This window comes from Castanea sativa, chromosome 1 (genome assembly GCF_040712315.1).
Source record: "Castanea sativa cultivar Marrone di Chiusa Pesio chromosome 1, ASM4071231v1".
Classification (NCBI taxonomy): domain Eukaryota; kingdom Viridiplantae; phylum Streptophyta; class Magnoliopsida; order Fagales; family Fagaceae; genus Castanea; species Castanea sativa.
The window spans coordinates 252,283-277,423 of NC_134013.1; the positions used below are offsets into that span (position 1 = coordinate 252,283).

At 31.6% G+C, this 25,141-nt stretch overlaps 3 protein-coding genes across 5 annotated transcripts; 2 read left to right on the top strand and 1 right to left on the bottom strand.

The window, feature by feature from the left end:
* The first annotated feature begins 4,871 nt into the window (after positions 1 to 4,871).
* On the top strand, positions 4,872 to 7,888 carry LOC142622846 ((S)-coclaurine N-methyltransferase). Its single transcript, XM_075796403.1, has 8 exons — positions 4,872 to 5,118; positions 5,562 to 5,670; positions 6,130 to 6,354; positions 6,467 to 6,566; positions 6,657 to 6,767; positions 6,951 to 7,034; positions 7,214 to 7,272; positions 7,466 to 7,888. Exons 1-8 carry the CDS (start codon positions 4,932 to 4,934, stop codon positions 7,656 to 7,658), a joined length of 1,068 nt encoding a protein of 355 aa, XP_075652518.1. The 5' UTR covers positions 4,872 to 4,931; the 3' UTR covers positions 7,659 to 7,888.
* A 361-nt stretch (positions 7,889 to 8,249) lies between these two features.
* Positions 8,250 to 12,228, bottom strand: LOC142622848 (uncharacterized protein At4g33100). 2 transcript variants are annotated; one of them, XR_012841971.1, is made up of 5 exons: positions 11,802 to 12,026; positions 11,595 to 11,679; positions 11,391 to 11,494; positions 8,609 to 8,683; positions 8,250 to 8,384 (listed from the first exon to the last, which is right to left on the bottom strand). XR_012841971.1 is itself a non-coding variant. In XM_075796404.1 (4 exons), the coding sequence occupies exons 1-3, from the start codon at positions 11,891 to 11,893 to the stop codon at positions 11,393 to 11,395; spliced, it is 279 nt and encodes a 92-aa protein (XP_075652519.1). In that variant the 5' UTR covers positions 11,894 to 12,228; the 3' UTR covers positions 8,450 to 8,683; positions 11,391 to 11,392. The 2 variants fall into 2 exon arrangements, 1 of the variants encoding a protein (XP_075652519.1); XM_075796404.1 differs by lacking the exon at positions 8,250 to 8,384 and having other exon boundaries at positions 8,450 to 8,683; positions 11,802 to 12,228.
* A 2,831-nt stretch (positions 12,229 to 15,059) lies between these two features.
* On the top strand, positions 15,060 to 25,047 carry LOC142632941 (aminopeptidase M1-like). 2 transcript variants are annotated; one of them, XM_075807254.1, is made up of 20 exons: positions 15,060 to 15,224; positions 16,713 to 16,937; positions 17,112 to 17,257; positions 17,877 to 17,979; positions 18,230 to 18,416; positions 18,499 to 18,592; positions 18,754 to 18,907; positions 19,032 to 19,136; positions 19,832 to 19,948; positions 20,050 to 20,163; positions 20,840 to 21,022; positions 21,175 to 21,457; positions 21,554 to 21,675; positions 21,755 to 21,852; positions 22,935 to 23,112; positions 23,197 to 23,311; positions 23,397 to 23,464; positions 23,570 to 23,644; positions 24,459 to 24,536; positions 24,705 to 25,047. In XM_075807254.1, exons 1-20 carry the CDS (start codon positions 15,129 to 15,131, stop codon positions 24,888 to 24,890), a joined length of 2,727 nt encoding a protein of 908 aa, XP_075663369.1. In that variant the 5' UTR covers positions 15,060 to 15,128; the 3' UTR covers positions 24,891 to 25,047. The 2 variants fall into 2 exon arrangements, with proteins under 2 accessions (XP_075663369.1, XP_075663374.1); XM_075807259.1 differs by lacking the exon at positions 19,032 to 19,136.
* Positions 25,048 to 25,141: the final 94 nt, after the last annotated feature.

A 25,141-nucleotide genomic window follows, 5' to 3' on the forward strand; every position in this document is an offset into this window, starting at 1 on the left:
GCTGAAATAGTACAATGAGATCCATGAATAATATCAAAAAGTGCAGTAGGGCCCATAAATAGTAGTGTAAAAAAGATAAATAGTAAAATAAGCTGGTTTTTTAATTTTTTCCAAATACACACTAAATCCAATAATATATATATATATATATATATATATATATATATATATATATATATATATATTGAGGAACCATTACATATTTAAGAGATATAACGTGTAAGTTAATACCATGTATAATTTGAATAGTGAAATTGTGATTATTTTTAATTGTACCTAGGCTACACATTAGTGTAATATTATGACTTAAACGTATGTTTCGTCCCACAATTTGAGCAAATTCCTATTTTAATTCATGAAAAAAGTTAAAACTACTAAGTTTAATTAGTACACTTTTTAATTTATGGTTTTTATATCCTCCATTGACCATTGGGATACCCAAACTCCAATATTTCATAATGTTTTTGTTAAAAAGTTTATCAAAATAACTTTTCAATCTCTTTTCAATTTGTTCTTCTTCTACTAGCACTCTTTGATCTTTATTTTTAATGCACCGGACATCATTCAGGTCTCATGTTTTCATTTCCATTGTCTTAGAAAGTTTATAAAGATGATTTTCTCCCTCCCCCTCCCGTCCTAGTGATCCATCATTTCACTTAATATTACGTGTGAAGTCTAATCTATAATGATTGTTTTTTACACTAAAACACAAATTAATAAATCAATAATTTTACAAATATAACTTTTTTTCCACAATAAATTTTATAATGTTATGGCCACAAGTGACACTCAAGGACCTACCACTTGTAATTATCCCTTAAAGTTGACTACTTAAGCAATTAATTATAAAATTTGTTGTGAAAAAAAAAGGTGTCCATAGCGTTATTGGTAATTGATTTCTTTTTTAACGTAAGAGAAACTCAGTTTCAAATCCTGATTTGAAGAACCAAAAAAGAAAAAGATAGGATAAGAAAGGAAAAGCTAATCGAGTTGCCCGGAAATCACAAATATCACACTGAAAATATTAGTTTATGGCAAATTGTGCCACTTTATTGACATAAGCTACTCGGTCAACTTAGAAAGATTGCCGAGAAAAGCTTTTTTTATCCCACCATGCCTGGCCTTTTTAAAGAAAAGGTCGGTGGATCCACCCATATTAACATTTTTATATATCGCACATTGTTAATGTAATGGTCACTTCACAATTATAAGTGTTTGTAAGGTGTAAGGGTAAAGATCGGGATTCAAATTTTCAAGAGGGAGCTTCACACACATTCCAATATAAGATTTAACTTAGAAAAACTCAATCAGAGAGATAGAATGGAAATCCACTGAATTTATAAAATTGCATCAAGTTTCAATTAATATCTTCTAAAAAAAGTTTCAATTGATATAAAAGAGTAAATCAAACTTACTTTCATTACGCTTTATAAAGTAAAGAAATCTTGTCATATTTTCTATAAATTACATTTCCTCTTCTAAGAGATTTTGATTTGTATAATTGATACTCTTTGCAACCATTTACATGATATTATAAGAATAATGCTAGATACAAAATATTTTACAAACTACTGATGTGACGAGTAATTATTGGTAAATGAAAAGTGATATTAATGATGAATTTTATTCAAACCATAAATATAATTTACCTTATATAAAAATGTAAGTTTTTATTCAAATCCATATATATATATATATATATATATATATATATATATATATATTATATGCCAATTTTTATTTAAAGATAGCGCTAACTATTCTTTTTTTGATGAACATAGCTAACTATTCATGTAATATGATCGATCACATGCTGTAAAATTGCACTCTCTCTCTCTAAAAAGAAACTGAGCTTTATTGATTATGAATGAATGAATACAATTGCTTCTAATTCCATCCTTATATACAAGTTGAACCTAAAACAGAGAGACTAACTGCTTCCACATTATTAGGGAAGGTGGTTACATTCAACTACCTACTTAAGCTTACACGTGTACAAAGATCAAACCATAGAACTAATTATCTGATCATAGTGTGGAATTGATTCTATCAAATCATTTATAATCTCATGATTCAATCTTGTTATAACTTCTCTCTGATGATGCATTGTAGGCTGCACTGTATTGGATTGCATCTATCCTTGATCCATGGATGCATTATCTGTTGTACCTAAGTACACCCTGCCTCGATGATGTGGTGCACTCTGTGCTGTATCTGATTGCAGCTTGTCCTGATGACTTGTGCAAGTCATACGTCTTGTACTCTGTTGCTGAGTTGCATTTACACTTGAATCTTTAACACATGCACGTTATATTCATGATGACCACAATAGATTTTTTATTCGTATACGTATATTAATCTTATCATTCTCAAAGCCCTAAAACCATTTTCAGTATATTTTTCAAAGGCTTGATATGTAGCTAGTTGTGTATTACACTTTGTAAAACACGCTTATTGTTGTATATGAATTGATTTATTTATAAAAAATTAAGGCTTAATTTGAAAAATAATTTGTTTATGTTTGTTTATTTAATAAACAAGTCAAGTTCAAGTTCACGTTTATAGTTAAAAAAATACACAAATTAAGCTCAAGTGTGATAATGTGTTTATGTATGAGATTCAATTTTAGCATATATAATGCTACATATTTATATGCATACATGTATAAAAATATATTTTAGATTTGATTGTATAAATTTGTAAATAAATTTATAATATATTAAATTTTTTATTTGTAATTTATTGATAATATAAAAATACATTGCATAGTAAAAATTATATATAATTTTTAGCAATATGAGGTTGGTGAATTTAATTTTTACAAGTTTATAAACAAAAATTATTCTATGTAATTGACTCAAAATAATATAATTTCATCTATAATATAGTTATTAATGGAGAAAAATAGGTTAGTCAAGTGAACCAAGTTGAATAAATTAACACTTCCCCATTTTATTTATATTAATAATGAAATATTCTAAAATTTTATAATAATTTCTATAAAAAATAATTAATCATGATTAGTAAAAATATAAAAGATAAATTTAAAATAAAATGCAAAATTTACCAAGCACCAAAAAACACTTGCAACAGAAAATCTCTTTATAAGCCGTTGAAAAAAGAAAAAATAAAGAAAGAAAGAAACTTAATATTTTAAAATATACTTTAATTACTAATTTAAAACTATGAATTTTAATTATGAAATAAGATAATTTTGAAAATGTGTCCTTAATTAAGAAAACGGCTGGTTAGTACAAAATGTTTTTAATATTTCTACAAAAAAAAAAAACATATTTAAATTTACCAAGCACCAAAAAAAAAAATTGCAAATAGAAAATCTCTTTATAACCCGTTGAAAAAAGAAAAAAAAACTTAATATTTTAAAATATACTTTAATTAAAAATTTAAAACTATAAATTTTAATTATGGAATAAGATAATTTTGAAAATGTGTCCTTAATTAAGCAAATGACCAGTTAGTACAAAACATTTTTAATATTAAAAGCAATTTTTTTTTAATATTAATTTAACAAAGTTAAAAAGACAATAACTAACTTTCTGAATTATTTTGTGATAAATGTTGATTATCTTTTTTTTTTTTGAGAAAGAAATGTTGATTATCTAGTGGGGAGTTGATAACTAGTAGGTTATTTTCTTTTAATTATTGTTTATCTACCATTTTAACCTTATTTATTATTTTTTATGAATAAGGATAAGTTATTTAAAATAGGGGTATTTTTGGGAGTGAAAAATATAATAACTAAGTTTTTGAATCCTCTTAATATATACAATTTTTTAGGAATAAGGATAAATTAATTAAATTATGATTTTTTTTTGAAGTGAAAAAGGCAATAATAAGCCTTTTGAATTATTTTGTGATAAATGTTTACTATCTAGCGGGCAGTTGATAATTGGTAGGTTTTTTCTTTTTAATTTTTTTTTCTATTTACGATTTAAACCTCGTTCCTTATTTTTTAGGAATAATGATAAATTAATTAAATTAAGAGTATTTTTGAAAGTGAAAAATATAATAGCTAATATTCTGAATCCTCTTAATATATATACTTTTTTTTAGGAATAAAGATAATTTAATTAAATTTAGGGTATTTTTAGAAGTGAAAAAAATAAATAATAACTAACATTTTGAATCATTTTGTGATAATAATTGACTATCTAGTGGAGAGCTGATAATTGGTAAGGTTTTTTTTCTTTTTAATTTTTGCTCATTTAATTTCTTAACATCATTTCTTATTTTTTAGGAACAAGGATAAGTTAATTAAATTAAATGTATTTTTAGAGGTAAAAAAAAATGCAATAACTAACATTCTGAATCTCTTTAGTCTTTATATATAAAGAAGATAAAAAAAACCCTCTTAATATACATAGAAGATAAAGAAAGGTTAATGAGACGTCCACAATATATCTATATTAAATCATAGGGATTAGTTTTTAATGGTTCAAATTTGAATTTATTACTAAAATTACTTTTTTGCCCCACAAATAACATCCAGTATCACTTAGAATTTGTTATGAAAATATTGTGAATATAATATTTTTAAAATTGTGATTGGTTGATCTACTGTAGATTTGGTAGAAGCTCTAACCACTATTGTGGGTTTGGGTCATTTGACGTGATTTTTGATTTGGTGATGCTGCTGTGAGGATGGAGATGAAGAGAGAAAAAAATAAATAAATAAATGAGTAGTATTTAACTTTAATGTGAAAATAAAACCATTAACGTGGAGTGGGTTGTGAAATGAAAAGTTAAAATAAATAAAGCAATTTTTTATAATATCAAATTGCTAAATTTTTGTAGCCACGAATACTCTTTTTTTTTGGTGTGGGTATTACCTAACGCTGATGCTCTTAATAGGCGCAGAAAAACCAAAGCATCATCAAGGAGAGAGAGAGAGAGAGAGAGAGAGAGAGAGAATGAATAAGATAATGCAGGTACCGTACGAAACGACAGTTCGGTTGATGTTGGGTTCACTGGAGCGGAATTTGCTACCGGACGCCGTGATTAGGAAGCTGACCCGTCTCCTCTTAGCCACTCGCCTTCGCTCCGGTTACAAGCCCTCTGCCCAACTCCAACTATCCCACCTCCTCCAATTCGTACTTTGTAACTACTACTCCTCTACTACTACCCATCTCTTCTATTCTAACTTTTAACTAACCATATAACCGCTCTCTAACTGTAACAAATTTAATTCTAATTTCCTTCCTAATTCCTTCTATTTTGCCTTCCTCATTATCATATAACCTTTTCCTTTCCATAAAATTTTAGTGGGTTTATCAAACTATTTTATTCAATTGAGTTATTTATTTATTTATTTATTATTATTTTATATTTAGCTTACCCGGTCATTTATGAATTTATGTTAAGGATTTGGATTTCAGATTCTAGGAATATTGGTGCCTTGATATGTCCCAATTTTTTTTATTTTTAATAATTTTTTTTTATATGTGCAAAGGTGAAACTTTTCGAATAAGCTTTTTGTTTTTTGTTTTTGGCTAATTAATTAATTGAAAGTAGGAGTGTATGAAAAAGGTTTTATATTGCAGCACTTAGAGAGATGCCCATAGCCATCAAGACTGATGATCCAAAGACTCAGCATTATGAACTCCCAACCTCTTTCTTCAAGCTCGTCCTTGGAAACAATCTTAAATATAGGTATTTTTTTTGTGCACTGTTTTTTGAAGCTTGATTCTTTTGCTTTTAAAAAAAAAAAAAATTTTCTATTCATTTTTCTGTTTAATTTGGATTGCTTGCTTCTGAAAGTAATTGATCATATGATGAACACCACCAATAAACTGAATTTTCTTTTGAGTTTACTGATTTGTTGAAATGAGTGTACAAAACTACACTTGTACCTAAAAAAAAAAATTAAAGACTTTAAGAAATTGTATTTAAGCAAATCAGCTTTAAAAATTGAACCTAAAAGCTAATCCAAACGGATATGCATGGATATCTGTGTTTTATATACTTTTACATTGTTAAAATCTTATGGAGATATAGCAAATTGTTGATATTTTCATATAATTCTAGAACGAGGCTGCCAACATATATAGCTTAAAAATATAAAAGAAAATTGTGTTAACCTGATATGTTTTGTATACATGACTAGTGCAGTTGTTGTTACTTCTCTGATAACTCAAAAACCCTAGAGAATGCTGAAGAAACAATGTTGGAGCTCTACTGTGAGAGATCACAGTTAAAAGATGGTCACACTGTTCTTGATGTTGGATGTGGCTGGGGGTCACTCTCTTTGTACATTGCGCGGAAGTATAGTAACTGTAGGGTTACAGGGATTTGCAATTCAACAACCCAGAAAGCATATATTGAAGAACAGTGTCGGTATGCTACTCTTATAACCATTACTAGGATACTCTAATTTCTTACATTTAAACCAGAATGGCTTACATGCTATAGCAATGGCCTAAAACACTCCTTTTTAACTGTTTTGTAGGGATCTTCGGCTGCAGAATGTGGAGATCATTGTTGCAGATATTAGCTTATTCGAAATGGAAGCATCCTATGACCGAATATTTTCCATCGAAATGTTTGAGGTCTTTTCCTTTTTTTAAACCTGTGCCATAGATTAGATTTGGCGTTTATTGTTGAAATGGTTCAAGAATTAGTTTTACCCTTTGACACAGCATATGAAGAACTATGAGGATCTTCTGAAGAAGATATCCAAGTGGTTGAAAGAGGACAGCCTTCTTTTTATTCATCATTTCTGCCATAAAGCATTTGCTTACCACTTTGAGGTATATTGACTTTATATATATATAAACCTTAGACAGTGAATAAGTGTACATTTCCACTTCTGGTTTTGGCATTATTCAAGATATAATTTCCAGTACCTGTAGATGTTCTTTTATAGAATTACTCTGGAAATTGAACCCTTACATGTAATAGTAATGACAGTCTCCTGCCAACTTTTTAAGTAGGACATAAATGAAGATGACTGGATTACTAGATACTTCTTTTCTGGAGGTACAATGCCTTCAGCAAATCTGCTTCTTTATTTTCAGGTGAGTTCCATAGACTTTGCCTTCTCAAACTTGTGACATCTATTCCCGTAATGTACTGAATTTTTTTTTATCATAGAATGCAGTCTACCATCATATGATCATTCATCATACTAAAACCATGAGGTATTATGGAGCTAGTTTCACTTGTCAATGACTTCTTGGCTATGGTTTTCATGCAGGATGATGTTTCTGTTGTTAATCATTGGCTTGTGAATGGGAAGCACTACGCACAGACAAGGTAAGGATGAACACTAGGTAATACTAAAGCTGATTTGATTTTTTAGGATATCAGGGTGGGCTTGGTTAGGAAGCTTAATTTTCTAAGCATAAGTTCTGAACTTTGATAGTGATTTTTTAGTTTATATTGCTGTCTATCTCAGGCCATGGGACACAAAAATAAAATGAAATACTGAGAACATTTTGTTTTGCAGTGAAGAGTGGTTGAAAAGAATGGACAAGAACTTGTCTTCCATAAAGCCAATTATGGAATCAACCTATGGCAAGGATTCTGCTGTGAAGTGGACTGTCTACTGGAGAACATTCTTCATCGCTGTTGCAGAGCTCTTTGGATACAATGATGGAGAAGAATGGATGGTTGTGCATTTCTTATTCAAAAAGAAATAAAAGCAGAAGCCAAAGCTTCTTCCTAATTGATTTTCAATTTTTTGTCAGACTTTCCATTTTAAGATGGTATCAAGGAATCAATCTACTATCATTTTGAATAAGTGTCACTTGTTTTGAGTGGAAATACTCATTAGTGAGTTTTGCATGCGGATTTTTATCAAGGATGTTCAAGTGACAATTATCACTGATATAAGCATAAATTGATGCTACGGTTCTTATTTTGTTCAGAACCATTGTGTGTTTTGTTCTACCTTATATTGTTATGTTACCAACTGTTTTTTGTGACATGCTAGTTTATGGAAGTCTAGGAAAGCCATGCTGATCATGGAAATTAGAGATGAGGTTGTACTGTCAAGTACCATGTATTTATATTTGTACTCTGCTTTTCTTTCGTTTTTCTTTTTTCCCTGGCCTTGAGATTCACCGCAATAGGCTGATTTTGGGCGAAGTTAGAAACCATATTCAAGCTATATGAAATAATATCTACCGCACTGACAGAATAAAAAACTTTCAAACGTGATATACCGCTGCCAATGGTATGCAGGCTGTTTAATGATGCCCCTACATTGATTTCCACTAAAACATGTGGAATCTTAACTTAACAGATCATACGGGGGCTTGAAATCATTATACCACCCATCAAAACACATTATCAAAGTGGTTTTGGTTTGGAACACACCATCACCAGACGGGAAGCCCCAGTAACTTGGTCAACTTGATCCATCTCTGAGTTACCAAGAGAATTGAACATATAAGCATAGAGAATTGAAAAATCAAAGAACAAAAGCAAGGAACGGAAAGAAGGGTAGCAAAAATTATAACTAGTTAGTTAACGATCAAAGAGTGCAAAAAAGAATTCCGCGTAACAAACTACAGACACTGAACAGCTTAGATTAGCAAATGAGTGTTCTTTTTTCTATAGCAGATTAGCAGGAACCAAAGGTCCTTACTTTGATTTGCTGTCAATCCACCCTTGTTACATCTCTTCTTTCATCTCCACAATAAGCACAAGCACTTTAATTCGCCTGGACAAAAAAAATCACTGTTTTTACCAGCCAATCAACCACTATAATTGCAGCATAAATTGTAATCTGAACCTATTGCTCTTGAGTTTGGTGATCTTGCGGTAATAAGCACACAAGAAGTTGTTCGTACAGTTTAAATGGGGTTATTTGTGATACTATCCTCTGCTAGGCAATATTAAATTCAACTACTTAAAAGATTTATTGGTATATACAATCATGATTAAATTTAATTAGAAAACTTAACATTCAACACTTAAATTACTTCTTCTCAAAAAAAAAAAAAAAACTTATATAGTTAAATTACTTTATCTAAATTTTATTGAACTATTATAAAGGTTGAGATGCTCTTGGTGGCGTCAGTTAGATGCAATTCATTATGACTTCATGACTATTTCACTATTAATTTGAGTGCACTATTTGTTCAATAAAACTTCAGGAACTGTCATAATGAAAGGCAGTTATGCAGACAAGAAGCTTGAATCAGATCATAGAATATGGAGATAATAAGACTTGACAGATAAAAGGCATGGGAAGAGTAGCAGAAATGAAGCTTCCACTACCACCTACAATACAAGTGGTCAGTCATGCACTCATGCAGGTGGAAGGTATCAGACATGGACTTCAAGTTTATAAAGACACTCATGGTGGGAAAGACACCCATTGACCTGCAACTAGAAGTTCAAATCCAATAGCAGCAATACTAGCAACCTAAGGGTGCTTTTGACCTGAAAAGTGCCTATCTCCTAGCCATAGAGCCGCTGCCTGATTCTCCTTTCAGGCAAATGGATTTGGAAGCTAGACACCTTACTTAGGATCTAAACTTTTATCTGGACATGTATGCAACGGAGTATAGGAGTTAAAGATTGCTTAGCAGCTAGGGGAATGCTGATTGATACCTCCTGCCCCCTATGCCATGCAGGTCTAAATTCATTATGCATGCCCTTCGAAATTGCCATATTATTAGAACAACCTGGCACCAACTGGGAATATATCATATAAATACCTCCTTCTTCTCTGCCAACCTTCAAGACTGGCTCACTTCTAACTGCAAAGCTGCTGGTCACCATGCTCCAGGACAACCTCCTTGGAATCAAATTTTCCTGTTCGCTATCTGGCTGATATGGTAAAACAGAAATCAGCTGGTGTTCATAAGCAAGAGCTTCAATCCAAGCATTGCAGTGGACATTATTAACCGAGACTTGAGAACACCCACTGTGCTTGCAAGCCGCTGGTGGCTAAACGCATGGTTATGAAGAGAATTCAATGGGATAAGCCTAGTAATGGTTGGATGAAGCTCAACACAGATGGATCATCCCTTGGGAACCCAGATGTTGCTGGAGGAGGAGGAGGCCTCATAAGAGATGAGAATGGAAACTGGGTTGTGGGGTTTGCTAGGAGAATTGGGATAGCAAATAGCTTTGTGGCAGAGCTCTGGGCTCTCTGATATGGCCTTCTATTATGTCTGCAGTTTAATATTCAGCTATTATAATTGAGTTAGATGCTAGAGCTATAGTTGATGCATTCAATCATCAATCAAACTCTAACACTATTATTTCCTCTATTATGGATGATTGCAAGCAATTGGTTACCCAGATTCCCCAATTGAGTTTTAGACATGTCTTTAGAGAAGCTAACAGAAGTGCAGACTGTCTAGCTGGTTTAGGACCTAACTTAGAGTCTGATTTTTTGTTGTTTTCTAGTCCTCCTGTGGACTTAATTTCTATTTTGGAGGCAGACTGCCGTGGGATGTACTTCAACAGGCCATGTCCTGAACCTGTGTTTGCTCTTTAGTTTTAATGAATTTTCCATTTCTACCAAAAAAATATATACTAGCAACTACTAATACAAGTATACAACTAACAGCTGCAATTTTCTGGACTAGCCAAGCATGGAAACTCTTCTGCTATATTTGTATTTGACTCAATCCTATATGTTGATTTGAAGGTCTCAAACTACACCAATCAAATGGTTAACTTAAAGTTATAAAATTTTTCCTGTATAGTGTTTAACTTCTATAATGTGAAGGGATCCTCTACCACATAACACCATGCACGAGCCAAATTCATTGAAAGACATTTATTAGAATTGTTGAAGGGAAGTGCATGACAGGATTAGGGCTCAGAATATGGTTCGACTAAACATTTATCCTATGAAGTACAATTAGCAGGCACCTTTCTAGCAAACAATGTTGCTGCCCAGTTCTTGATAATTAAAGACCATGGGGTCTCTCATTGTTCATGAAGTCCCTCATATTGGACCGAATTTAGAACCAAGTTCTAGCTATTAATCATAAGGCAAAAGTTAGGTACCGTCTTAGCTATTGGCCAATGAATCATATGGTTGAAGTAAACTATTCTTGGGAAAATATAAATTTCACTTCATTGGTCCATTAATAGTAATACACCCATTTAGTTAAAAGAATTCCATTAATAGTAATATACCCGTTGCATTGTAAGCCAGAAGCATGAAAGGATAGGCCTAGAATAGAATAGAATGGTATAATGCAGCAGTAGACATGGTTATGAAAGATAAGGTACTTTCAATAAATAACAAAGAAAAGCTGGTGATAGGGGGCACCTTTAGCTTACAATCTAAAAAAAGTGAACAATTACAGAGTATTGAAGCATCAATTAATCTCTTTTGTTGTTGTTGTTGGATGAAATGAATGGGTAAAAATGTAAATCCAGATGTGAAGAAAATTAATTACCTCTATGAGTGAGGTGGTCCGTTTGAGGATTGGTTGTTGGGGTCGACATTGACAAGGGTATCAGCTTCCAAGAATCGACTCAGATGCTTATCATCCAAATGTTCCTGAGGAGAACAATAATAACAATCGTGTTTTAAGAAAAGAGAAAGGATGGAATAATTAACAGAAAGAAAAGGGAGCTGCAAGCAAAATGAAGGAAGGTACAGCAAGGCAAGCTCTGTATTTTTGCCACTCAGAAACGCATTCCTCTTTCTTCCATTCACCCTTCACGAACTTCTCTGAATACCATCTGTACATTCAAAATTTAATTTTTGTTCAAGAATAAAATAAAATAAAAGAGCCCCTTTTTCCCTAATAAATAAATTTATTTTAAAAAAAAAGAAAAAAAGAATGGATTTTGGAAATTGGAACCTGTTGAAGCAATTGTGGTAGGCAGATCTGAGATGGGCACAAGGGGATGTTGATGAACGAGTATGAGAGCGAGAGGTCTTATTATCTCCCATTGGATTGGAATCTTCTTAATTAATTCAGACTCACACCCACAAATTCTTCTACTGCTTTCTATTCTTTCTTAATTCTTTGTGATTGTTGACTCACCACTCTGAGATTAATTCGCTTTTTTTATTTATTTTCGATTTCGACTTTCAACTATTTTCTGTTATTCCTATGTTTTCCGTTCTAGTTGTTACGAGTTACGCCAGGAGTCAGGACCAGAAGGACGGCGGCGAAGCTTAGCTGGGGAAGTGGACTTGGACTTGGACTTGGACTGCCAAAAACACAGGGGAAGGGAATGGGATCGATCCATTTCGGTTCGAATTTATCCGATTCATGTCAAAACGGGTCATTCTAACCTCATTCTAACCCATGTTACTATAAACTACGTTTTTTTTTCACAAATAATCTTCTCAAACAAAACAAAATCTTCTAAAAACAAAAATAAAAATTAATAATAACAAAACAAACTCAAAAAAGAAAAATAACAATAAACAACAATTCGGGAAAACAAAAACAAAAACAAAAACACTTTAGTGTGCGTTTGGAAGTAGATGAAAAGTGAAAATTATTTCACTATTTAGTTTATTTTTCTATTATTCATGAACTCGTTGTACTATTTCAACTAATTTTTATTTTTATCTATATTACTTTTAGCAATAATTTTTTAGTTTTAACAAAATACGCGATATCTAAACACACCTTAATTAAATATAAAACTTAAATAATATATAAATTATTAAATTTACCACTTTTGAAATTGAAATCCTCAAGCCTTGGCTTTGTGAAGATAGAACATGTGACTATGTTATAAGATAAAAATGACTTGAAAAACAGATGAAATAAAGTAACAAGTGAAAGTGTAAAACATGTTTAGACAAATAAAAAGAGGAATAAACAAATCAAATCAACAACAAAAAGAAAAATGCACACGATAAACCCTTTTGAAAAACAAGTTATCTGTGTAACCCACGAGTCAACTCAACTCAACCAATAATTTCAGTGGATCAAGTATGGATTGACCCATTTTTCATGGGTCCAAAATCTATACCCAAATTTATAATTTTCCTTCAAGATCAGCTAATTATCAAGTTTGTGTTTATTTTGACAGGTCTACTCCATCAACATGGTAACTAATTCTATAATTTTTATGGAACTAACTCTAGGTATTGCTTAGACCCAGTTAGAGAAAGGCTTTAATTTTTTTGGAAAAATTACATTTTAATAGGGGTGTAGCAAATTAAATGTTTTAATTTCATAAGTAATAAATTGAACTCTAAAGTCTTCTTTCTCAAAAAAAAAAAAAAAAAAACTCTAAAGTCTTAAAAAGTAACAAATCAAACTTCATAATTCTAAAAGTAACAAATTAAACATTGAGGTTTCATAATAAAATAACAAATAAAGCACTATTTTTTGCGCTTAAATGGTACCACGTTTAATTTATTACATTTAAATCTCAAGTTTAAATCAGTTACTTTTGAAATTACAAGGCTTAATTTGTTAATTTTTGAAAATTTGGAGTTTAATTAGTTACTTTAGAAATTATAAAGTTTAATTTATTATACCCCTATATTATTGGGCTTAATTAAATGTAGACTTTTTTTTATATAAAAAAAAGTTAATAGTTGGCTTTTTTTAATAAAAAAATACTCTCACATGCCCCATCTATTATAATTAGATATACAACATGACATGAAACATTAATAATTTTTTAAAGAGTAATGGTTTACACAGTGTGTACGTACACACACACTCTAAAATTATGTTTTCAAAACACAATTTTTAGTAATTCTATTAAGACGTGTGTAACAAAAATTGGCATTCATGAGAATTTAAGACACAAAATAGTAGGAGGAAACATCCAAATGACAATTCTCCCTGCTATTCATTTTTATATTCTCAATTTCCTTAGTCCTTGGTCTCCTTTTCCAGGTGCATCAAAAAATTGTACGATTGAGGAGCACCTCAGCTGGGTCACAATCAAAGATTTGAAGTAAACAATCGCACAAGCAACGGTTTTGCTTTAGCTACGAAGAATCAATTCATTTGAAATAATAGAATTGATGCTTTCTTATTAATGAAGTTCACATTAATGATTTCTTATTCATTTGCTTGCTTATTAGCTTACTAAAGCATCTAGCATACTATGCACTCAGTAAAACGCAGAGCAGCCGATTCTACAAAAACTTTATTATTCCTTCCAAATTTTCCATTATTCCCCTTCCCTCACTTTCACACCAACAGTAATAGTAATACCTTTAAATTTTTTTTTTCGAGAGAGTTTTGACCTATGACGTCCGCTCTTGATAATCGCTCTTTATCATTAGACCAAGACACTAATCAGTTTTTAGTATAGGCGAGGATTGAACCTCAGATCTCTTATACAACCATCAGAAATTTTACAAAAATATATTATATTTTATATATTGATCGAAGCTTTGCATCTTCCAATTTTATTGCTTGTCATTGTTCTTGATGAGTGAGAATCAGAATTAATGTTTTCTTTGTCTTTGCTCAAGGTAAGCTGATTCCTTAATAATTTAGATATTGTTATTACTTTATGATCCGTTTGGATTGAGGGAGAAAGAAGGGAGTAGAATAAAGTAGATTTGACTCAAAATTTGCCTATTTTTAATCAACTTCCTACTTTATTCCCTTCCACTCTCCCTTTTTCCTCCCTCCATCCAAATGGGCCCTTAGATTAGGACGGTACTACAACTTTAGTCCCAAAACCAAAAGCCAAAACTGAGCACGAGCAAAAATAAAATACAAAAAAGAAGAAGCTATTTAATTATATAGTAATTAATGTTAAACATTAATATAAGAAATATTATATAGGTATTTGATCTTACACAATCTTCTTTTTCAAGAAGAAATTGCGTAAGAATAAATTAAGGAGGAGAAGAAAATTGATACCGATCAAGACCAGTATATCAAATAAATAAAAATATCATAAGAAAAGGGAGAGAGAGAGAGAGATAGAAAGCAAAGGAAGCAAATTAAAATAATCAAGATGAAAAAAATAATTGGATAAAAATAAGAAGAAAGGAAGAGAAAAGAATAGATTGCTTACTTCATTCCATATCAAGCTTAAGCTTCAATCTCATCTTCATTAACTCAACTGCATGCGCACTACTATATATATTTGATAATTGTCTGTTCTCTGACTCAGAAATTGATACATATATAACATCTGATCTGAGTTTATAGTTTTCTCCAATTGGGTATCTCTAAAATTTGCCAAATATGTGGTATTGTGTCGAATTCGTTACGGTCATCACCGGATTGGTCATCGCTCTGGCGAGTTATTTTTACATGCAATCTAGGCGTCGTCCCAATTTGGTATGAAATTAATTCGTATTTCTTTTCTTGTTATCAATTCAGCTCAGCAGTGTGAACTGTCAAACATACTACTATTACGTTCCACATTATAACTTTCTTAGAATTCAGTTGCTAACGTTAATTTTCCCATATCCAAACTCTATAAGCTAACACACACACACACACACACACACACACACATATATATATATATATATATATATATATGAGTTATACATTTTCACCTTACCAATCCAGGAAAACCGTATTATTGAAACAATTTACATTTTTTTGATAATATATTGAAACATTTTACACACACACGCATATATATATATATATATATATATATATATATATATATATATATATATATATATATAGACTAATGAGCTAAGATTGGCCGTCTGTATTTATTATTATTATTATTTATTTATTTTCTAATCTTTATTCTAATTTATATTGGTAGTGGTGTTCACTAGTACCTTTTTTTTTTCATCCAATATAATGCGTCACTAAAAGGGACTTCTCACATGCAGTTACCATGAATCTATTCATAATAAAGTGATTAAATATGAAAATAAATTTTGCTTTTGTCGCCTACCACAACTCTCATTTTTTGCAGTTGAAATTGACAGTAAAAAATATTAACTAGTTGCAAATCCATGCAATTATTTATGGAAAAATGTAATATAATTATTTTATAAGTATATATATGAAAAAAATTAATTTAATAAAAATATTTAAATAACATAATTATAATATTATTTTATATAAATTGAGAAGATGTTATTAAAAATACTATAATTGGTTGACTAATTCAAACATATTCAAGAACATTTAAAAAAAAATGTACCCTCTTATTCCATGGAATATATGTAACATGTTACATTAAATTTAAATTTATAATATAATTTAAGAATTGTCAAGTTGTTTTTTTTTCTTTTCAAATATAAGTATCATACCTATATTATTGAAATTTGAATTTTAAGATGACTCTGTGAGTATTTATCATTTTATTGTTTTTTAGGACCCAATATCGATAATTTCTAAAGAGTTTGGTTTAAAAAGAATAAAATTTCATATTTTTTCAGCCCAAAAAAAGAAAATTTGAACAAAGAACTGAAAAGAAATTTGATAAAAAGAATCAATTTAAGGCTCAAATAGTTCGAAATGCACCAAATGGACTAAAGTAGACTCAATTGGACCAAAGTGAACTGAATGGACCAAATTGAGTGGAATTGACCGAAATGTTAGAAAAGTAACAATAGTAGATGTTAAACTTATGGTTTTAAATATTATATTAGGATTTGACTAAGTTTTACAAATTAATTAAAAGTTTGAAATGGTCTATCATTTGCAAATCTGTATAAATTCCTACACAGAACTCTATAATCTATATATGGTCCACTGTCTACTCTTTCACTCATCACTCAGACTTTGATCACTGTCTCGATCGTTTCAACTTTCAACCTCACTCCTTACTCTGCTTTGCTAAAAATTAAACAGCAGCAAAGCATGGAACAATTCAAAGGGCAACCTCGGCTCCCGAAATTCGCTGTTCCAAAACGCTACGACATACGGCTGAAACCGGACCTGAGCGCATGCAAGTTTAGTGGCTCCGTGGCTATCGAGCTCAACATCGTGGCAGATACGAGGTTCATAGTCCTCAACGCCGCCGAACTCTCCGTTGATACCACCTCCGTATCTTTCACTCACTCTTCTAATTCTAAGGTATCACCCTAACTTTACTTTTAAACTAATGGTAATGGTAATGGATTTTGTGGTAGTAACAGTAACTGCTTTAACTTAACATTATTCCAAGTTATTCTTGCTTACTTGATATAGTTTCGTTGAGCTCTAGCTTATATGTGAATGAACAATGAATGAAGTTTTGAATTTGGGCAGGTGTTAAGGCCTTCAAAAGTTGATGTGGTTGAAGAAGATGAGATTTTGGTTTTAGAGTTTGCTGACACGCTTCCCATTGGGATGGGACTTCTCACAATCCGCTTTCAAGGAAATTTGAACGACAAAATGAAGGGCTTCTATGCAAGGTACTACAATGAGTGATGCTTGTTTTCATAATATTTTGCAAATTTTACTACATAACTCTTATAAACTAGTGCTAGGCTCTCTCAGTCAACATAAAATGAATAAAAATAGAAGAGAAAACACTTTCTCACACACACACACACACAAAGACAAGAGAAAACGTGACTTGAAGTTGCAATTTATACTAAAGCTACTGTCACGTTTATTATAAATACTTTACAAATTAATGTAGCATTGAATGTCATAAGTGCACTCTAACAACATAATAAACAAAATTGCCTAAATTATTGTTTTTTTGTAACTAATGATACATCTAGTTTTGTAAAATTTATATAGTTAAAAGATGGGGTCAAGATGTGGAAGGCAACTGTCAACGCACCAAAACTTTGCCTCTATATATTAAAAACAGTAAAAAAAAAAAAAAAACTGTGCTTTCTAATATACTTAATATGATCTTGTTTCTCAAAAAAAAAAAAAAAAATCTTTAATGGGATTGAAACCTATGATTGCACGCTTCGCCATTTTACTTATAAATGAAGCTAAATGTCTTCCATTTTCGACTAAATGATAATTTTACTTGTAAGTAGTAATGTGTATATATTTATGTTATTATTTTTCCAGTACATATAATCACAATGGTGAGAAGAAGAATATGGCAGTTACACAGTTTGAACCAGCTGATGCTAGGCGATGCTTTCCGTGTTGGGATGAACCTGCTTGCAAGGTGTCACAATCGCTCTCTCTCAATTAATTTAATTTCATGTACTTCTTTGCTTCTTTTGTTTAAATGAAATTTTATATCCGACCACACTTCATGCTGCATTTTAGAAGCTTGTGTACCTCTCATGAAGCTAGTGTTTTGATTATTGTGACCAAATTATTTTTGGTTTGGAAGTAGATTTTCTTGATTCTGTTTTGAATGAATGCAAACAAAAGCTTATTGGATCCTTCTTTTGGGCATTTGAGTGTTGCAGGCTATGTTCAAAATCACATTGGATGTGCCATCCAAACTGGTAGCTCTTTCCAACATGCCAATTATTGAAGAAAAAGTGGATGGGGATCTGAAGACAGTTTCATACCAAGAATCACCATTAATGTCTACATATTTGGTGGCAATTGTTGTTGGTTTGTTTGATTATGTGGAACATCTTACATCTTATGGTAAAACAATACACTATGTTCACTGTTTCCTGCGGTATTATGATCCTTGTTCTTGATAGTGTAATCTTATATCACTTTACAGGGGTTAAAGTTAGAGTATACTGTCAAGTTGGTAAAGTAAATCAAGCAAAATTTGCATTGGGTGTTGCTGTTAGGACACTTGAATTATACAAAGAGTAAGTTTTACCGTGAATCACTACCAAACCATCGATTATGAGACAAAGTATACAAGCTTAAGCTAAATAATGCATTTAAGTCGACATTAGATCATGGTTATTGGCGATCCCTCAAATTGTTACATGTTGGTGCTTATGTTGTATTATTTAAAATTCCACAGCTACTTTGAGGTACCTTACTCTCTGCCCAAATTGGATATGGTTGCAATTCCTGATTTTGCTTTTGGGGCCATGGAGAATTATGGTTTGGTTACATTCCGTGAAACGGCTTTGCTCTATGACGATCAGCATTCTGCAGCTACTAATAAGCAGAGGGTAATGTGCATATTGTGAACGCTGCTCTTTTTGTCACAATTTACTTTGGTTAATGCAGTATGGAGCTATTGTTTTAATATGTGTACACAAAATGTTTATTTATTATTTTTTTGCTACTGTAAAGGTTGTGATTGTCGTAGCACATGAACTGGCACATCAGTGGTTTGGAAATCTTGTAACGATGGAATGGTGGACTCATTTGTGGCTGAATGAGGGGTTTGCAACATGGGTATTTATTACATCGGATTTTAATTGATCTGAACTGAGCTGTCTGTTAAAATTTAAAGATCGGTTTATTTAGTTGTGTTTTGAACATGAAAGCTCAAGCTTGTCACCAAGCTACATAACATGTTTACACTTACATCATTTATTTTGTCAAACAAGCTGAAGCTTGTTCATGCGTTTTTTTATTAAATTATTTCCTTCTTGTATAAAGTCATACTTAACTGTTCATAACTTGCTCATATATATATATATATATATATATATATATATATAATTCTTATCATTATTTAAGGTGATCTGATCAAGTTACTTGATAGATAACTTCTTTTTATTCATGGACCTATAAAAATTAACTTCATCTACCTTGTATTCACACATAACTTTTAACCATGAATTAAACTATTTATAAGACCAAGTGAATAAGTTAAAATTGGTAATATATATTGTATGATCTTATAATATATACAAGTCAAGCCTCAGGTTCATGAGCTTGTCCACTAACTTGTTACAATGCTTCAACTTGGCTTGTTTATCAATCAATCTTGGCTTGAGCTTGGAATCATTGTTAAATGAACTAACATAAACCTTTCTTTCCCCGGAATGTAGCCTGAGTTATTTGTAAGGGTCCTATGTCTATAAATTATTGCTTATTTCATTGCATTCTTGTAAATTATATATCGGTTATTTGAATGTGTTCAGGTTAGTTATTTAGCAGCTGATAACTTGTTCCCAGAATGGAAAGTGTGGACTCAGTTTCTTGATGACTATACAGAGGGTCTTCGGCTGGATGGGCTGGCAGAGTCCCATCCCATTGAGGTAATTCTGTATGTGCTATTTTTTTTCTTGGTATAATTGCTTTAAGAAATTATATTATTACTTTTTTTTTAGTATATCTCAATATAAGCATACGTTTTTAGGTGGAGATAAATCATACTAGGGAGATTGATGAAATTTTTGATGCAATAAGTTACAAAAAAGGTGCATCTGTTATCCGGATGCTGCAGAGCTATCTTGGAGCTGAATGCTTTCAGGTTTGTTGTTAGAGTTGCTGCTGGTATATGTTTCTTGTCCAAATAAAAAGATTTCTTATGATTGAAGAAACTCCTTTCTCTCCACCCCAAATTGACACGAAATTTATGTCTTGGAAACCCTTCATAAATTAATTCTTTGAGAAAGATAGAACAATAGGATTTTTTTTTTGGTGAGTTCCTAAGAGGTTAGAGCGGTTTTGTTCTGAAATATTTGGATATAATGAAAGATGTTTAGGAAGTAACCATTAACATTATGAATACTGTATAATTCATATTTTGAAAAGTGCTCATTTCTATTTATATATAGAAACAATGGTAATGCTCATTTAGATAAGAAATAGTAGAAAGTATATCTACTTGATATCTGGTGACATAGCCTCAGCTTGATTAACTTCCAGATTCTTTCTTGGCCTCCATTTATTACTTAAATGAGTGCAGTTAAAGTTTGTTCTTTTAAGGTTCATCTTTGTCAACCAATCATCTTCTGCAATATACAAGATAATTGTTCAAATTTATTGATTGGATTAAGATGCTCAATTTGGCTTTCTCATTTGTAAAATATGTCTTATGTAATTATATGTCAATTAATTATCTTTTTTTCTCACATATGTAAATTCTTTCCCCCCCTGGTTTTAATTAACTGTTTTATGCTCTCTCTTTTTTTTTTGGTAATCAGAGGTCACTTGCTTCATACATAAAAAAATTTGCTTGCTCGAATGCAAAGACAGAAGATTTATGGGCTGCACTTGAGGAGGGATCCGATGAGCCGGTGAACAAGCTAATGAATTCATGGACAAGGCAAAAAGGGTACCCAGTCATCACTGTTGAAGTCAAAGATCAGAAATTGGTGTTTGAGCAGGTTTCTTGTGTCTGGTCTCTTTCACCCACTTTTTCTTGAAATAGCATATCTTAACCCTGATGCATACTGAGTTGTTTCATTTTGTAGTGAGTTTCACTTAATAATATTTTGAGAACTTACTGACTTCGGACAAATCAATGTAATCATGGCAGTCGCAATTTTTAGCAAGTGGTTCTCATGGGGATGGGCAATGGATTGTTCCAATAACATTATGCTGTGGCTCATATGATGTGTGCATGAATTTTCTATTGGAATCAAAGACTGGAACTCTTGATATGAAAGAGTTCCTGAGTGACAAAAGCAATTTGGCATCTGCTTGGGTAAAACTTAATGTCAATCAGACTGGTTTCTATAGGGTAAAATATGATGAGGACCTTGCTGCTAGACTCCAACATGCAATAGAGAACAAACACTTGTCTGCAACAGACAGATATGGTAATTTTGATATTTTTACTCATACCTGCTATTATCTTATGATGATATGTGTTTATGATAGAAAAGAGCACTTAACACAACTCATTTGTTTAACAGGCATCCTGGATGATTCATTTGCCCTTTGTATGGCTCGCCAGCAGTCTTTGAATTCATTGCTTACCTTGATGGGTGCTTATAGGGAGGAACTTGAATATACCGTGCTGTTTAATTTAATCAATGTAATGTTCACCTCTTGTTTAAGACTAAAGTATACTTCAGTTGTGCTCTTAGTCCTAATTCTGATCCCTCTATTCACAGATAAGTTATAAAGTTGAAAGAATTGCAGCTGATGCAACCCCTGAGTTACTGGAATACTTTAAACAATTTTTTATTAGCCTTTTCCTGCATTTAGAAGAGTAAGTTTTCCTATATACAGATAATTGAAATTCCTGTGGTGGCCTTTGTTTATTAGCATTCAGTTTGTTCTGTCTACTAATTTTTCAACATAAGTGATATCTTTGAAGTTGATTATATTCCATTTGTGAAATTTTGGTTGAGTAAGCCCTATATGATGTTAACTATTAAGTTACTGGAATGTATGACATTGACAATACATTTTGACAGATTTAGAGCATGAGAGTATCATTTCTTTATTTACTGAATAATTAGAATATTAATAGGTGCTTTATATGTTACTGTTGAGTATCAATAATAAGAATATGACATTTTTCTTTTCTGAATTAAGTCAATTTATTTCTTTCTTAAATAGAGCTGCTAATAGAAAATAAATAACAGAGAGAGACATTTTTTCATTAAATCTCGGATATATCTGTAAATGTCTCAGAATGTAAAAAGAGAGCTTTAAGGAAGAAGACAAAGTAATTAAAGGATCGTTGCAAATAGTAATATTTATTTCTTTTATTTGGAGATATTCTATATAACTTAGTCAAGATAAAAATTGTCATACATATTAATAATTATCTAAAGTTGCTAATGTAATATGTATAAAACTGTCTAAGGAATAAGGAAACATGTAGGATGTTTGAAAAAGTTTAGGGAAGGTATCTTTGACTTGATGGTTGCAGACCACCAACAATTTATATCAAACTTTACATGCTAATAGAAACCCAGTGCATCACTGACCCAAATAATGAGCACTCAAAAACGTTGAGCAAGGCCAACGTTTGTTGTAACTATCGAAATATACCCAATGTGTATCACTGACCAAGATAATGAGCACTCAAAAACTTTGAGCAACGCAAAGAGCCTTAAAGCTTAGTAGCATTGCTTGCTCTTATTTATAACAAGAACCAAGGTTCAAATCCCCCTTCCTTATTGTTGTAACTATCAATATATATATATTTTCAAAAAAAAAAAACTTTGAGCAAGATTAGCTTTTTTTTATTTTTATTTTTACATTTATACTATATATATATATATATATATATATATATCATTATTCTTTTTTTTTGGTTCAATGTTAGAATTTATTTTGCAGTAAGCTTGGATGGGAGCCTAAGACAGGTGAGAGCCATCTAGATGCAATGTTGAGAGGAGAGGTTTTGACTGCCCTTGCTGTGTTTGGGCATGATCTGACACTAAAAGAAGCAATTAGACGTTTTCATGCATTCTTGGATGACAGAAATACACCAGTCCTCCATCCTGACATAAGAAAGGTTGGTAAAAAAAAGCATTAATCAATCACTAGAATTTCTCCGTCTACAATACCCATCAAGTATTCTAATGGGCTGTGGTTGCAGGCAGCATATGTGGCTGTAATGCGTGAAGTCAGCACCTCAAACAGATTTGGTTATGAATCTCTTTTGAGAGTGTACAGAGAGACTGATTTGAGCCAGGAGAAAACACGCGTTCTAAGTAATAATAAATCATTATTTAAAATGTTGCAAAACATTTGAATCTCTCTAGTATGTTGGAGACATATCTCTTTTTGTGCTTGTAGGTTCGTTAACATCTTCTCCAGATCCCAACATAATTCTTGAAGCTCTCAACTTTTTGTTGTCTTCTGAGGTATATATAATTGTGGAGGTCAAAAACCTTTTAACACAAGTTGATAAATAATGTTCTGATGGAGCTTGGGATGTTGATGCTGGCTTTATTTCCCACTTGATCTAGGTTCGTCCCCAAGATGCTGTTCTTGGACTTTCTGTTAGTAGGGAAGGACGTGAAACAGCTTGGACATGGCTGAAGGTAATACTCCATTTGTAATGTAAAATGCAAAAAGCACATTGCAGTGAAGAAATTCAAATGTTCATGTGCATGCACTATATCCATGTTATACATTGATCAAAATTGTGCAAAACAATTAGGTGACTGGTCTAAGATTTGGCATGTGGATTTGAGGAAGACAAAGGAGTTTAACCATATACAAGGGACAGGGCACTCACCTTCCTTCCTGTAGGAAAAACATGCTTGTGGTGCATCTCATGTATTTATTGATGATAAAAGGAAAAATGGGAGAGATGCTTGAAGTGTATATTTATCTAGTCAAGAAATGAGTTGGAAAAGATGCCATTGAACCTTTAAGATCTCTATGCCTAAGGAACTGTCCAAGTTTTTATATTTATTATTATTATTTATTTAAGGCACAAGTATTTGTGCAAGCCCATTGGATTTTATCAAAACCAGATATCCGTGGCCCAGAAAAGATGAAGTTGTCTGTGAAAGTAGCTTGTAGGAGCTTTAGATTTTGAAATATATCTTAGATTTTATGTTAGAAATATTGAGTTAATCCACATGGACCACATATATATCAGAATTGCTAGTTTAAACACAAGTACATTTATTGTTTATCTTGGTTAGAAATTCCTTGATGCGGTCTTTAACTATTCTTTTTCTAGCTTATTGTTGCTAAAATATTTATGTATAAATGAAAGGGTAACTTGTTTTGAATTACTTTGGCATTGATCCCATATTATTCTATTTTTGTTTTCATCATGAGTACATTCCAATTTGCTATCTAATGCAATTTTTTTTCCTGCTTTTACGTGTGACTGAAATACAGGATAACTGGGAGCATATTTCAAAAATCTGGGGTTCTGGATATTTAATAACTCGCTTTGTCAACTCAATTGTATCGCCGGTTTGTCTCTCCCTTCCCTTCCTCCTCTCTTCTGTTGTTCGTTCCATAAGTATCAGTTTTTGTCCTTTGTATCTCAATTACAAATACACTTGTTAGTTATTATTGTTATTGCTTATCTTTTTCTTTTTCTTTTTTTTCCTTTTTTGTTTTGTTCTATTTATCCCCCAGTTTGCTTCGTTTGAGAAGGCAGAGGAAATAGAGGAGTTTTTTGCAAGTCGTACTAAGTCCAAGATTTCTAGAACCTTGAAGCAGAGCATTGAAAGGGTTCACATAAATGCAAATTGGGTTCAGAGTGTTCAGAATGAGGAACATCTTGCCAAGGCCTTGAAGGGATTGGTACTCGGGAAGGTCTAGGAGATACTTTTATTTGGCCTTTGTTGTCAAGAAGAAAGCAAGTGGATTACATTTCACAACTTTAATGTAAATTTGCCAAACAGGTGTGACAGTAATAAATCAGACATATACCGTTTTTATATTAATAATATATATTCTGGATCTCCCTTTTGTTTAATTTTTCTTCCTTTTTTTTTATGGAATTTCTAACCTCTAATAGCATTCTTGGTGTTAAATCGTTAATGCATGTTTCCTAGAATAATATCTGTCCT